The sequence below is a fragment of the Erigeron canadensis genome, chromosome 3 (assembly GCF_010389155.1).
Source record: "Erigeron canadensis isolate Cc75 chromosome 3, C_canadensis_v1, whole genome shotgun sequence".
Taxonomy (NCBI): domain Eukaryota; kingdom Viridiplantae; phylum Streptophyta; class Magnoliopsida; order Asterales; family Asteraceae; genus Erigeron; species Erigeron canadensis.
Window position 1 is genome coordinate 74,734 of NC_057763.1, and position 16,009 is coordinate 90,742.

General features: G+C 36.5%; 1 protein-coding gene across 1 annotated transcript; it reads left to right on the forward strand.

The window, feature by feature from the left end:
• The first annotated feature begins 584 nt into the window (after positions 1-584).
• LOC122591285 (putative DUF21 domain-containing protein At3g13070, chloroplastic) lies at positions 585-7,959 on the forward strand. The gene is made up of 14 exons (XM_043763525.1): positions 585-1,443; positions 1,522-1,619; positions 1,704-1,797; positions 2,648-2,725; positions 2,847-2,950; positions 4,855-4,936; positions 5,008-5,147; positions 5,224-5,302; positions 5,381-5,444; positions 5,567-5,658; positions 5,741-5,806; positions 5,893-6,009; positions 7,175-7,354; positions 7,434-7,959. Exons 1-14 carry the CDS (start codon positions 763-765, stop codon positions 7,644-7,646), a joined length of 2,088 nt encoding a protein of 695 aa, XP_043619460.1. The 5' UTR covers positions 585-762; the 3' UTR covers positions 7,647-7,959.
• The last annotated feature ends 8,050 nt before the right edge of the window (positions 7,960-16,009 follow it).

A 16,009-nucleotide genomic window follows, 5' to 3' on the forward strand; every position in this document is an offset into this window, starting at 1 on the left:
TCCACTAACTGCATAAATGTTTAAAATGTTACACACGGAACTAAAAAACCATATATAGTAATTATATTTTTTTAACAAGTTTACTTTTTGGTAATATCAAATTTCAAACATACAACCTTAATTTCATAACTATAAATAATAATAAAAGTTTATATATCAATTATTGTTCAAAGTAAAAAAGATTATACAAGGTATATCTCCATTATTAAAATTTTTGAGTATACATAAGTTTACTAATTAGGGATCTAATACACTGACAATTGTATGTTGCAATCTCTTGAGATAAATCAAAAAAAATATCAAGTTGTTAATTGCAAGATTGGTCCCTATGGTTTTTTCATTTAAGCAATGGGGGTCCTTTTTTAGTTTACTAGCAATGATGGTCCCTTCTGTTAAGACTTGACGACATTCGCTAACGGTTCTGTTAGAAAGGGACCAATCTTGAAAAAATTCTCAAAACAGGGACCCCCATTGCTAAAGTGTGTAAACCACAGGGACCAACTTTGCAATTAACTCTTTTCTTTTTAAAAATAAATTTTAAACAACTTCCGAGCTTACTAAAAGTAGAATGTAACCTTTGAGCAAAAATAAGTTGCTTGAAATAATAAAAAGAGTAAAAAGGAAAAGAAATGGGTGGGTGGGCTGCCTGGTGATGTGTGGAACCCAACGACGGAGATGATGATGAAAAACACCAATCTTCTTCTTTCCTTCTTCACTAACTAAGAAACCTTCATATTCTATTCATCCCTTTTATTACTACACATGGATGCCGTCGAAACCTTATTACTAGTTTCCAACAACAATTTATCTTCTTTCTATTATAATAATAATACATCATCAATCCCTAAACCATCTCTTTTCAGTTTATCAACAACTAGCACAAGACTAAGAAGAAGAAATTGCCCTAAAATATTATTAAATTGTAGTAGTACTAGTAGCTGTTCCACATCTGGATTCAGCCACAAATTTATCCTCACAAACTTCTTTTTTGATTCAAAAGTAAACCCTCCACGGTGCGGATGTTATAATATTCTCCCAAGATTCACTTCTTCTTCTTCTTCTGCTGCTGTTTCGGTTAAAAGCAGCAACTTTGAAACCAACCCTCCTAACAATCATAATAATAATAATGTGGGTTTTGGTTTTCTTGAAATCTTGTTTAAGAAAGGAATCATTTTGACGGCGGCGGTGGTGGGGGTTTTCATGTTTGGATGTAAAGGGGTGGCAATTGCTGCTGCTACTACTACCACCACCGCTCAAGGGGGGTTATTTAATGATGTTGCTTTATTCGAGCAGATTAAGCTGTCATTCATCAATTCTTTGCCCAAACTCTTAATGCTTCTCAAGGTTTTCAAAGAACAGGGTTTGATCTTGGCCGCTCTTTTCGGTCTGTCGGCTTTTTTCTCTATGGCCGAGACTTCGATTACCACTCTTTGGCCTTGGAAGGTATTCTTAATTTGAGTTTCAGTTTAAGCCCTTTTTAACTACGACAATAAATCCCTAAACTTTTACTCATTTCTCCAGGTTCGAGAATTGGCCGACAAAGAGCCTGATAATGGTGTGTTCAAAATGCTCAGGAACGATGTTACCCGGTTCTTGACAACCATACTTATCGGCACCACGTACAATTCTGTCTTTACTTTCTTCTTTGATGCAATATTGTTGTATGAATATGTATTGATTTTATTTTATTTTAATGTCTTTAGTGTTGTCAATATCGGGGCAACGGCACTAGTTACTGAAGCGGCAACCACAATATTTGGTGAAGCAGGTGTTAGTGCAGCCACGGGAGTAATGACGGTATGTCCATAATTAAGTATCCCCTGCTTGTTTAGATTGTTAATGGGAAGTCTTCTTCAGGTGTTACTATTGTTGTGCATTTGATTTCTGTGAGTATTACCATGTGCCATGTTAATCTTACAGTTCAGACAAATTAATAAATGTGTGTGGGTGTGTGATGATTCACCGATAAATACAACTGGTCCTTTCAATGAACGAAATGAACATAGGTTCCCTTCTTTAGGTAAAATTGTTTCTTCTTTCTGGAGTTTTCTCTTCGATAAATGAATGATGGAAATACATTTGTCTGAGCGACTTTGTGATTCTTTTTGTTATAACCTCATTACTTATATTATATTATATATTTGTAACTTTGTATAAGTTGAATATCATTATGTAGACTATTGAGGGGTTAAGTAATCAGTTTCAGACTCCCACAACAAATTTTGCTTACAAGGGAGAGCTATATTTACTTAGGTTTGTTTCAATATGCATTTCCATGTGGTTATGTGATTTGAATACTCGGATAATAGCTGTACTAAAACAAAGTCTAGAAGATATCATGATGAGTTTTTATTATACAAGAATTTAGAAGAGACGATGACCAAATTGATGCTTTTGTGATCAAGGAAAAATTTTTTTTAGAGGGGAGGCCTTTGTAGTTAAGTTAAAATAAGAGGTGAGTAGGTAATTATATTTCACTCTTAAATAATCTGTTTTGTATTGGCTGCATCAATGTAAAAATTAAGTTAGTTTTAAGTTTGTATGTTATCTATTTCTGTCATCAGTTGCACATATTTACAGAAAGTATGCTTAAGTTTCTTCACTGCATTGGGACTTTAACTCTGGTAATTCTCTATCGATATACCAGGTTGCTGTTTTGCTACTCACTGAAATAACTCCAAAAAGTATAGCTGTACATAATGCCACTGAGGTTGCTAGATTTGTGGTACGCTGACAATTATTTTTTCTATTCACGAAAAGTATAACAAAATACTACAATATATACAATAGCACCGTAGTTTTGGTATCAGTGGTTTTCCTGACAAATTGACTGCCATTGCCTCTAGGTCAGGCCAATTGCATGGCTTTCTTTAGTCTTATATCCAGTTGGAAGAGTTGTAACCTATCTCTCAATGGGAATGCTGAAGCTACTTGGTCTCAAAGGAAGAAGGTGTGTTACTCTTTTGTCATGTTCAGTTTTTTTTTTTTGTTTTACATTTATCTATACCATATGCTCAGGTGGAGGTCTTTTTAGAAGCACTCTCTCTACCCTTGGGTTTACATCTTACCCTCTCTCTGCATACATTCCGTCTTGTGGGGCCCTTCAATTTAAGACCCCTAAAATAACAAGATTAGATGTGAGCTAGTGGGTTTTCCTTTGCTTTGACCACAACCCTTGACCAACCAAACACTCCCCATTCTCCCTCTTACTATATCTGATGCAGTAGCATTGGGTCTCTGCGTGACCCGCAAGTGGTTTTATTAAATAATCTTTTATTTTTATAAGTTATCTTTTTATTTATTAGGATAATTATGAGTTGATTTGTTATGAGATTTATAAAAATTCAAAAAATTTTGTTCTTGAACATTTATGGTTTTAGTCTTTGATTAATCTTGTGTTCGTGAGCCATTTGACTGTGCTTCTTACTGCATTAGTTGGTGTCAGAACTTAGGTTGATTCAAATGGCTCGACTTGTTTCGACGTGTTTCTGATTCTCGTATTCGTAGAATCGCCAAACGTGGCAACGGAAAAGATGGTCACGACACAAACGTGCTCATAGAGATTGCTTCTACTGTAACCGTAGATCCGCCTACAGAGGCAACGAGATGGTGGACCGTGACCAGCACGGAATCAAGCAGATCCAGAAACGGATCCAAGAGCTTGAGTTGCGGAGGGAGATGCGCAAAACGGAAACCGATTCAAGCACCCTTGTCGGGGACGAAGGTGTGACGGAGAGCAGCAGCCATTTAACGGTCACCCTTCACTGTTTTATGAACCAATCTATGAAGAGTGTTTCTTGGAAGAAAAACCGAGATTTGATGAAGTGGAGTTTAGCTATGATTTTTCTCCCGTGTTTGATACGTATGAAGAAGAAGAATTTGTTGAGGTGTTTCAAAGATCCGATAAATCCGGTTTCAGATTTGCTGAAAATTTGGAAGCGCCATTATCGGATAAAAATTTTGATTTTGATTTTCTTCTTGATTCTTTGGAAATTGGATCTTCAATTTTGGAAACTTGATTTTCAAAATTCGACAATCAGTTCCCCTCATTAAAACTTGGTGGATCTTAAGGAGATATGAATATTAAAAATTCTTCACTAATGATGGATATTCCAATCGTATTTAGTATTCAAAAGGTGGGTTTCAAAGATAAGATAATAAGAAGAGATAAGTCTGCATTTATTATTGAGAAGCATGGACATATTCCAATTTTAAAGTAACCCCCTGATGAAATTGAAAGTGGGCCGCCCAGGCGCCCACTATCGCTAAATGTGATGTAAATCAGACTCTAGAAGACTTCTTTGATCAGCTTGGTTTTGACAACACAACCCAAGGAAAGCTTGATCAGCCAATAATGGGAAGTAAAGTACGGCACCAGGATTTCTTACCAAACCTTTTTACTAGGTTTATTGTACGGGATAGAGGAGCCAATCTTTTTGACATTCTCAAAATTCCAGGACGAGTTTTTTTTAAAGACGGGGAGAATGATGCAGGAGCATCGGGTCTCGGCCCAAGACCTGACCTGCAAGTGGTTTTATTAAATGATTCGTCTTTTATTTTCTGATTACTGCAAGTGGTTTTATTTTTATAAGTTATCTTTTTATTTATTAGGATAATTATGAGTTGATTAGTTATGAGATTTATACAACTTTAAAGAACTTTGTTCTTGAACCTTTATGGTTTTAGTCTTTGGTTATTCTTGTGTTCGTTAGCCATTTGATTGCGCTTCTTACTGCATCAATATCAACAAACACAGAAATCTACACACACTTTTTTCTCTTTGCATCTACCGCCACATTGCACAGGTACAAGGCTAGAGTGATAGTAATGCTTGAAATATTGTATTTCATCTAGTGAGCCATATGTAACTGAGGATGAACTGAAGCTGATGTTGCGAGGAGCTGAACTAAGTGGGGCCATAGAAGAGGAAGAACAGGTATATATGATCACTTTTGGAGTCTTGATTTATTGGATAAATGACTTACAGTTTTTGAAAGTCTTTTGCAGGATATGATTGAAAATGTTCTAGAAATAAAAGACACGTATGTTCGTGAGGTTATGACACCTTTGGTTGATGTTGTAGCCAGTGATTCTAGTGCAACACTTGTTGATTTCCACACTTTGTGGGTAACTCATCAGTATTCAAGGTATGTTATACCTATATCATGTTTGGCGAAAATTTGATTTATTCAAGCATGTTTAAAAGATTTTACATACTTACAGGGTACCGGTGTTTGAGCAACGTGTTGATAATATAGTGGGTATCGCGTATGCAATGGATCTATTAGACTACGTTCAGAAGGTTAGAAATTATAAAAGGCAGCTTTTCAGTTTTACTTAAAAAGCTACATGTGATTGTTGATTTTGTTCTGTTTTGAAGGGAGACCTACTGGAAACTACCACTGTCGGGGATATGGCTCATAAGCCTGCTTATTTTGTGCCGGGTATTCTGATTGTTCTATTTTTTCTTTTCTTCATTGGGTTAAACTGATGAAATGTATTATGTGTATGTTGTGTATGTGTTGATCAACCAACATTAATAATTAGTGATTCGTTAGAAATGCAGATTCAATGTCAGTGTGGAATCTTCTTAGGGAATTTCGCATCAGGAAGGTACACATGGCTGTTGTCCTTAACGAATATGGCGGGACTGTAGGGGTAAGTATGCAACACTTCTTGTGGACTAGAGACTCCCCATGCTTATTAATGCATCTGATTCTCAAATAATTGGACGGAACAGATTGTTACACTGGAAGATGTGGTTGAAGAAATTGTTGGTGAAATTTTTGATGAAAATGATTCGAAAGTGAGTTGAGCTTCATTGTATTTGTATCCATTAATATTGTTGTTTTTTAGCATCTACTTTTGATTGAAACTCATGCTTTTCTCCAGGAGGAAATTGAGAAGAAGACTGGGTACATCGTCATGCGAGCTGAAGGAATATATGATGTGGATGCAAATACATCCATTGACCAGCTTTCTGAAGATCTCAACATCAAGATGCCAGAGGTAGCTCTTTTAGATTAATATAGTATACAAATCTCAGTGCATCCTAAGATATATGCCTATCAGTATTGCTACACTATCATAATTATGAGCCCTTAAGTAAAATGAATTTTAAAATGCTGTATCTGTCGTTTAGGAGGTTGTTTGTGAATTGCCCACGGGAGCTAGACCTTGCCTGATTGAGGTGTTATAGTTGTCGTTTTACTAGCAAATGTATCTACGGTTTATTCTACTGCCTATAATTGGCAAGCGTATCTAAGGCTTATAATATCCTCTAGTGTTGGCAAAATGGCTAGGTTGCCTAAAATATGTTTCATATTTAATATTACTAAACATGTGCCTTGTGGGCACATGTTAGAAAAATCCCAAAGGTAGTTATAAACATTTGGTGTTTATTAAATATGATGTTAAAAAACTCTATATCCATTTACCATAATGAAATATTCTTTTGGCTACCACTGTTTCCTATTGGCCCATTCAACTTTTTTCCGTTTGGCTAAATTTTTTAATTTCACCCAATTGACTATGAAACAACATAATCCAACATATGCAAATGTTTTGAAGTTGGGAAATGATATATCTAAACTAACTTATAAAGCATTTACCCCCTTTCATTTTCTCAAAAAAGAACTTGATCTACTCAAATTACCCCTCTCTTTTATCCATTAGTTTGAATATCATCACCTAATATACTATAATACCCTTAAATCTCAACCACTCATTTTATTCTCTCATCAAATCTCAACCACTCATTTTTTTTCTCTCTTCTCCATAAATCATTTTATTCCTCTAATTCATTCAAAATCTTTTATCTCAAAAACCGTACATCGATAGATTATAAAAATTATATGGGTGTTCTTAAAATTTCATGCTCTCTCATTAGATGTCATTCGATATACTTTCGACAAATTTTTAAATTCGAGGGCGGAGCCCGTCCAGGTAGATCACCCCATCACTGATCACCCCTATGACATATCACCCCCTATAATCGATCACCTCCTATGACCTATCATCCCCACCATCTCACCGCCGCACCGCACGAGCATTTGGCTAGTGTTCTAATAAATAGCTTAATGCCACTTGTGCATGAAGCATAATTTTGAGATTTATGTTTATTCGATTTTTGTTGCTGGTAAATCGTCATTGTTTATCAATTCTCTGGATATAGGGTCATCAATATGAAACAGTGTCAGGATTTGTGTGTGAGGCATTTGGATACATTCCAAGGACAGGGGAAAGTATAAAAGTGGTACTGGAGAAGGAAGAAGATCATGACGAGTATACTGAAGATGATGGTGATCGTCAAAATTATAAAGAAAAAGAAAAGAACCAAGTATTTCAAATAGAGGTCTGTATTATTGTTTGTGTGTGTGTGTGTGTGTGTGTTATACTTGATACTAATGGTCTTAGAGTTTTGTGGTGTGTAGATTCTAACAGGAAATGCAAGAAAGGTTGGTGCGGTGAGGTTTGAACGTGTAACGCACGAGGAGGAAGGGGACGGGGAGGTGAAAAAGATGGTTCCAAAACTAATGAAAAGGAAATGGGGAGGTGAAGATGAGAATGGAACGATTGGGAGGATTGAGGATGAAAAACCAATACATGATGTAATCCCACAACATGAAGAAATGAAGGGAGAATAATCATATAACTTTGTTTTTGTTTTGTTTTCTTCATAAATGCTGCAAGATATTCATTCAGGCCAAATGAGCAAATACTAGTAGATGTAGAGAAAGAGATTCATGGTTATTTATTTAATAAAAAAAAAAAGAGGAGGGAGGAGGATACAAAGCAAGTAAAGCAAATCCATCCTAAATGTCGACACCTCTGCCTTATGTAATATATCTAGAACTGTTCTTGTAGGCCGAGTGCCTTTTTCAAGGAAATAGAGAATAGTAGGAACGTTTATATAAGTTTGATTCTTGATCGGATTATAAAAAAAGGATTTTGGACTTATTATTATTATTACTAAACTTAACAATGACAACTAATGTATCAGTTAAAAAGTTTGGTCAGTAATACTTTTAACAATATGATTGATCATGAGTTTGACTTTGGATAAAATTAAAAGATAAAATGAAGGAAGAGAATTAATGTGTTATTTTTGCTATATAACTGACAACTTATGTTGATTTTTTTGAGAAATATTAGGGATTATTATTATGCGTTATCATGATAACATACTATCATAAAAATTAAAAATGAATTTTGGTTACATTACCATTTATAAAGATGTTTTCATTTCGTAAACTTCTTATATGAAAAAAAGTAGCAATATGTTTGATCTGGATTTATCCTATCCTCTTTAATACACTCGGTTATTAAAATTAAAAGGGTGTTTGAGGTTGATTTTGAGCTAATTATTTGCATATTGTGTTTGTATAATGCAAATAGTTGAAAAACATGTTTGGTAGGGCCGTCTTCGAGAATGTTAAAAATGTTTAAGACCCGAGGCAAGAAGAAAAATTAGGCCCCTAAAATCCTAATTTTTTAGGAAACGTCTAATTAGATATACGTATAAACTTTTTTATACCGAGCTATAAATTTTTCCTTTTAAGTTTGTATGTAGCACAAAATTAAATACGAGTATGTTATATTATGACATTCTTGTGGTTAGATTAAGGGAATGATGCATAGATTAGATTTGATCAAGTATATGAAAGTTTGGTTATGGGTGTTATGAACGGGTTGCATGCGAAAGTAGAACTCATAAACTGATCTTGAAAGTGATAGTCTTGTACCGAGATGTTGGCCTTTCTATTTACTACTGTCCTCCCATTTTTTTTGGCCCTAGGCCTATGCCTATATTGTTTGTCCTCTCAGTTGGGCCTGATGTTTGGAAAAAAATTTGATTATTTACGTTTTCTGAACCTAGGATTTTGTCTCCCACTTATATATCTACGGATTCTAAGGTTAATTCTAGCGGTAAAGAATCAGCCAATTTAGAAAACCACAAAGAATACCCTGACTCTAATAATGGTTCGTCTTAACCAAGTGAGTCGATAGATCTCATTATTTGCAAAGAATCTTCTGGGGATGAATTGGCTCATGATATGGATGGATATAGGAAAGTTGTGCTTCCATCGACGCCCGCGACTCAACCAACATCAACACATCATAATAATGGTGGATGAATATGATATATTTTACTCAACAGGTTATCACACCAAGATGAATGTTATACAAGGGTAGTTTGTAGGAGTGGATTATTTGGGGGGTTTTCGAAAGTCCTAGGTTTCATCTCAGACATGTGTGGTTCGAGCTTCGCATAATGCCCAATTGGATGTCACTAGAATGCTAACTACTAACTATTAATTATTGACTCGCTGTTAAAAAAAAGAAATTACTACTATCGAGAAAATAGAGGTTTTAAGTGAGTCATCACCAAATGAAGAAAAAAAGACATTTGAATACGAGATAGAGTTATATTACAGCATACAAGGATGTTACGGATTCAAAACACAAACACACAAAACAGTAAAACAAAAATCAAAGAACACAAAAAATTTAGGTGGTATCTCATACTATGCGTGTGAACTAATTAATACACCTTGGCAACTAGGGTTTTGTAATATTATGGGACAATTGCATGTATACCCAATTTCACCATTTAAATTACAAATATCCCCACCTAAAAATTAAAACTATAAATATACCCAATTTCAGTTTTGTTATAAATCAGACAATTATACCCTTCAATTATCCCAAACATATACACTAACATATACCTACATACATAATATACATCCATAATACTATAGCAGATATTTCTTTGTCTTCTTTTTTGAACTGCAATATCTCTTTATCTACATATCTATTTCATCACCAACAATCAACACCATTTGTCTTTCTCAAGAATGTATATACTTTCACATAACACAAAAGTTTGTGTATAGATGCGTTTATCATTATCAATATATGGATTCATACATATATTTTTCGTTATATTGGCTAGCATCAATACTATAGATACTATATTTGCATATCACTGGTTCTCATATTTTAAGTTGCCATACTATCACATTAAAGACAAATTTCGTTTCCTACTGTATGGTCTGGTCAACTCATATGCTCTTTATAAGGTCTTCATAGCCAAGAAATAATGCATCATTCTTACTAATCATCGCTTTAGGATACAATTAGAATAAGACAAGAAATAATATTTGCATATCACTGGTTCTCATATTTTAAGTTGCCATACTATCACATAAAAGGTGATATTGAATGTTTTATTTAATAAACTAAAATAGTTTGAAAAAAAAAATGAAAAAAAACCGAAACCAAACCAAAATCAAAATATAAAACTGAAAAATTGAACCGAGCAAAACTGAATCCAACGGTTTTTTGGTTTTCAAAAACCAAAAAATTCGGTTCGGTTTTCGGTTTTAGCCTAAAACTGACCCAAACCGAATCATACTCACTCCTAGTTTTGAGTGAGAGAAATGCTAGATATACAAACTAATTACAAACAAATTCTTACAAACTTAGGAGGCAAATTAGGTTGACTAATTAGATTTCAAGCTTCATCTTCTTTCATTATTCTTTTACTTCATTTTATTGGTTATAAGTCAATTTGTAAAAATTTATTTGTAGATTATTTGTATCTCTATTGTTTCTCTTTGACTAAGAGCAAGTATCTATAATAAATTGATTTTCTAAACTTTTATATGTTTGTAATGGTGTGAATTTGATATCACCTTAAAAAAAAATTATCATGCGCTATCATTTCATGAAATCTTTCTCTCTCTCTCTCTATATATATATATATATCAATATATATATTTACAAAAAGGCTATCAGAAAGTGCTCACGTAGCACTCTTTGAGCCTGCCATGTCAGCGTTTTCTGATGTGCCGTTACCAGAGCGATCCAAGTGACACGTCAGCATCCATGTTGACGTCTACTTTTCTTAGTCAGCCTCCACGTAAGCAATCAAGATTTACAATCATGCTATATTAAAATTTTTATAAAAATGTTGGATTATTGATTACTAAAAACTCTCAAAAATATATCGGAGTATATCGGAGCTTCGGTATATGTATTGTGAATTATAAATAACCAAAAGTTTTGGCTAGCCATGAGGATTTATCATATACATTCTATAGAAACTTAACATTTTCATCCCCAGATTTATTTATCATTTATATATTATTCAACTTAACTATGGATCCAAAGATCAAAATTGGTAGATGAAACAACACGACTCGATATAAGAAAAATCAAGAATTTTTTTTTAAAGATGCGCCGCATTTTTCATCAGACATGAAATATGTGCCACAAACATGCGCCACATTTTTTTCACAGTACGCACCCAGATTTTTGATTTTCAAAAATGTGTCGTATGGACTAAAATATGCGCCGCATATTTATACCTGACAAAAATAAACTCAATTTTGACACTTAACTCATCTTGTAACTTTTCCAACTCAAATCCAAACTTCATAACACAACATTTCTGAGTTCAAAAATATATTTGACACATTACACACATAGTTATAATATCCATTTGAACCAACATTCACATACACAATTGTTTGATCAAATAATCGCACTATGGCTCAACCGGAGGTATGAGTGTGGTTGGTGATGTATATTGGCGATTCCCTTACGGTCAGAGGGTCGAAGACCGCTTTACGCCTACTGTTTGTTGATCCTAAGTCGTTATGCTCGACTTAGGGTTTAAGGGTTTGTTTTAGGGTTTATTCGGAGGTCGAATAAACTGTGAGGGTTTTGTGATTATTACGTATTGAATGTATGTTGTATATGATGATGTGCCGTATGGCTCTTCCTCTATTTATATAGAGGGTAGATAACTTGGAGAGGAGGGTAAGAGAATTAGGGTAAATCTCTTCCTCCTTTGTGCATATCTTGTTTCCTTCTTGAGGAGATTTGTGGTAATCTTGTTACCTAGTCGTGTCCGAGTATATCGGAGATTCGGTATATGTTTAATAGGATTAATATGGGAAAGATCTTTATCCGATGTTTCGTGTGTATCTCCTCGGAGCTGGGTACTTGCTACCTTTGGAGCTCCGGGATAATCATACTGATCGGAGGTTAAGTTCCGTTATGGGTATATATACCTATTACCTGTACGAAGGTGGCTTCGTATTCTGCTTTTGCTTCGGGTACAGAGCTAGAGCTCCATATGGGTATATCATCAAACCCCCCAGTCTGATGAGAGATTTTATCTGTAAAATATCGCATTAGATTTCAAAAAAAAACATAGAAAGTTTCATACCTTCAAAACCGAAAGGTTCGTCGTTGCTCCAATGCTCCGTGAGTCATATTCTTTCAATCGAGTTTAAGCCATAATGACTTTTTATCCCTTGGTGGAAACTTGTTGGCACATCTCTCGGGGTAATTAATCACTGGGTAGTTACCCGTGATTATGGCCCATGTAAATACCAATTTATTACCACAAAATAAGGGTTTTCCTTTTATTTTGTTTCCATTTTTGACTCTGTTCCCCGTCTTTCCTTCCTTTGTCTTGCTATCCATCAAACGCTACCTAGGTATATTATCTTCTTCTTTCTTTCTCCTTTTATTCCATATAACCATAATGTCGAAACGAGGAATAGAAGATAGTACCAATGTCTTGAGTCGCTCTGCCTATCAGAGTTTCATAAATACATATTTTCCTCAAAACTCTAACTTGGTTCGTTACCCAGAAAGAGGGCAATCCATATGTGATCCTCCGGTGGGGTTTGTGGGTATGTATGTGAAAGATTTTTCACTTAGCAACCTTAGGATCCCCTTTTCAGATTTCTTTCTTAAGGTTATAGATTATTACCGATGTCATATCTCTACTATTCATCCGACTGGTATCGCTAAAATTATTGCTTTCCAAGTCTTGTGCCATGCGAACCATATAGAACCGTCTGTTGCTTTGTTCAATTTCTTTTATAAACTAAAAGAATCAGGTGATTGGGTTACTGTGTAAAAAAATGGTGACTATGAACTTTTTGTTGCTGGAGGTGGTGAGGTCATGGATTGGAAGAATATATTTGTTTTTGTTGATCGGTCGTTGATTCCTCCTGCTCGTAGTGGTTTGCTGGATAGGAATAGGTTGAAGTATGAGTCGATAGGTGTTCCAAGTGTGTCCGGTGTCAGACAGGTGGATGTAGATTGCCTGTCTTTTAAACAACTTATTGATAGGCAGCCTGTGTTGTCTGTTGTCGTCTTTAGGCCAGTGGCTCTGGCTCCTCCACCTGTTCTTCCAGCTGTGGCTCAGGTTCCTCCTCCCGTTCCTTTGGCCGTAGATCAGGAGGGGCCCATTCCTGGTCTGTCTCCTAAAGTACCAACCCCTATAGCTCGGGAGCCGGTGGAGGAGCATGACGTTGTTGATGTTTCAAATGGTGTCGGTTAAGATGTCGAAGGTGGGGGGGGACCCAAGAGAATACTGTTGGGAGTCGTCTGAGGAAGAGGAAAAGTGTGTCAAAGAGTGCTGTTAGCCATCGATCAAAAAAGTTGAAGACAAAGGTCAATAAGGTTCCTCTTCATTCCTCATGTAAGTCCTTAGTAGTTGCTTGCTTCCATGTGAGGTTTCTTTGTTATGAATTTAATCATTGTTTATTTATCTTTGCAGCCTTCAACCCCCTTGAGGAGGTTCTGGATGCTTCCTCCTGTCACCGTGATATACAAAGCATTGCTCCTTCTAGATGGGTGAATGGTTTGATGAACATGGATGTCTCGGAGTTGTCTGCTTTCTTCAACTACTCCATCTTTTGCAGTGCTATTATTGGTAGTGCTATGGATTCAAGATTGCGGGAGAATGTTGAGGAGTCTGGGCCATCGAAGGGGTAGTATGAAGGATTGATGACGGAGAAGCTTACTCTGGAAGCTAAGGTGGTCGACCTGGAGTTGGACTGTGGGGCCTTACAATCTAAACTCAGCACTGCGAGGACCGATGCACAGAGGATTATTGCAGAGAAGGAGAGGGAGGTCAAATCTTTAGGCAACCAGGTGCGAGAGAAGGATGGCTTAGTGAAGGAGGCACATGATGCGCTTGCGGAGAAGTCGGGGAAATATGGGAGATTGATTGTTGAAGTAATTCCTCGTGTGTGCAAGTCCTTCATCAATGACCCTGAGGTTGGCGAGTTGCTGCCGAAGGTCTGTAATCTGAACAGAATCGATGAAGAAGTGGGATTAATGCGTGCTCTAGCTTAGGACGGTATGATCAATCTAGATGGCCGCAATATCCCGGAAGACACAGTTGCTCGCCTTGATTCCGCACTTGATGACCTCACCAATGTTGACTCTGCATACTTTTGCAATATTGCCTCTGATCCCAAAGCCTCTCCATCTGATCTTCTCCGGATTGCTCCTTAACTCCTCTGGATATTTGATCTTTGTTTGGTTGTTGGTGAACAATTTTGAACAATCTTTATGTAACCTTTTAAACAATCTCCCTTTTGATGGCATGCGTGCTTTTGGACAATATTTGATCGGGCCTTCCCTTGTGTTGGGGAAGGTCAATGTATATTATCTGTTGATACCGGCACCTTTTAAATCAACCAACCCTTAACTTTGTCATTTTTATAATGAACATGTCTTTGAGTGGTTTTTTGGCTGTTCCCCTTTTTATTCGGGAGACTCTTTTTGCTTCGTGAATGTCTTAATGGGCGTCCCCTTGAACATTTACATGAAGTCTTTTTATTTATTTATTTACGCGCGTTTTATTTATTTTTGATCGATCTTTTAAAATTATGTTGAAAGCTTTATTTTATTGCAAAAATAATTGGCAGGAGGACATAACATAGTAAGGTTCCTAGCTGCTAGCTTTCTTCCTTGGGACTTATCCGGTTAGCTAATCCGGGCTTATCCCTTTTGTCTTTTTAGGGAGTTCACTTTCTGACGGAGGTCTCTATGGGCCTCCGTCCTTCTCCCTGAGCCTATGAATATGTTGTTTTTCTTGGCTCCTCTATTCCGTTTGCGTATTCTTCGTCTGAACGCTGGTGTTTCTGGGGACTGTGTTTCCATTTCTGAATGAATGAAGGGCTCTCTGTCTTTGCTGTTTGAAGAGCTCTATCTGTTCCCATGCACCTGTCGTTCATTTAGTAGGTTGGATGACAATGTTGTTATCCTTACTTTGCTCTAGAATTTTATTTGTGAATGGATCGTTGATGCTATGATCCCGAATTTTCGCATTGCTTCTCTTCTAAGGATTGCGTTATTCCCAAAGTCTGTTGTGATTACCAGAAACTTGATTTTTTCTGTTTTCCAGTTCGGGTATTTTCCAATTGTTACTTCTGTATGAAGCTCCTCAATGGGCCACGTTCGTTCTCTTGCGAATCCTATCAGTGGCCTTTCGACTTTACGCAGATTTTCTCTGACGCTCCTTGGTAATTCGAAGAAGTATTTTTCGTAGAGAATGTCACATTCACTACCACCGTCTATATGGACGTTCCTCATCTTCAAACCCGCAATATTGGCTTCAATCACAATTGGCTCACTGGAAGGGATTATGTCCTTCAGTGGCGGGAACTAGTAAAGCTACTCCTGCGGGGGATCTCTGTATACTTCGGAACGTATCATGAGGATTTGTGCCGGTGGTGTTTTCTCGGTTTTTTCTGATTCGCTTTTTACTCTCGTTGCTTAGCGGATTCCTTTGACGAGGTGGTCCAGCTTTCCTGAGTCCACAGCCTCTTCTATGGCCCTTCTTAAATTTCTGCAGCTGTTTGTTTCATGCCCATGGTCTCTGTGGTACTCACAATATTTTTCCATGTTTTTCTTTTTTGTTTTGAGCTTGGCTGGGGTCGGGAAAGTCGAAGCGATCCGCTCCGTGAGGAAAATTTGCTTTGGGGTTTTGGTGAAATTGGATAGGATATCGATCCCACTATCCTGGTCTCTTCCCCCCCCCCCCCCATTGACTGTCTTCTCCTTCGTATTGGGAAAACCTTTCATTCCCTCCGTTCTCTTTACACTTTCTTCCCGAGGAGAAATCCACATTTGTGGTTTCTCTAACGTCTAACCAGATGTGAGCTTTGCCTTTTAACCCATCGTAGGT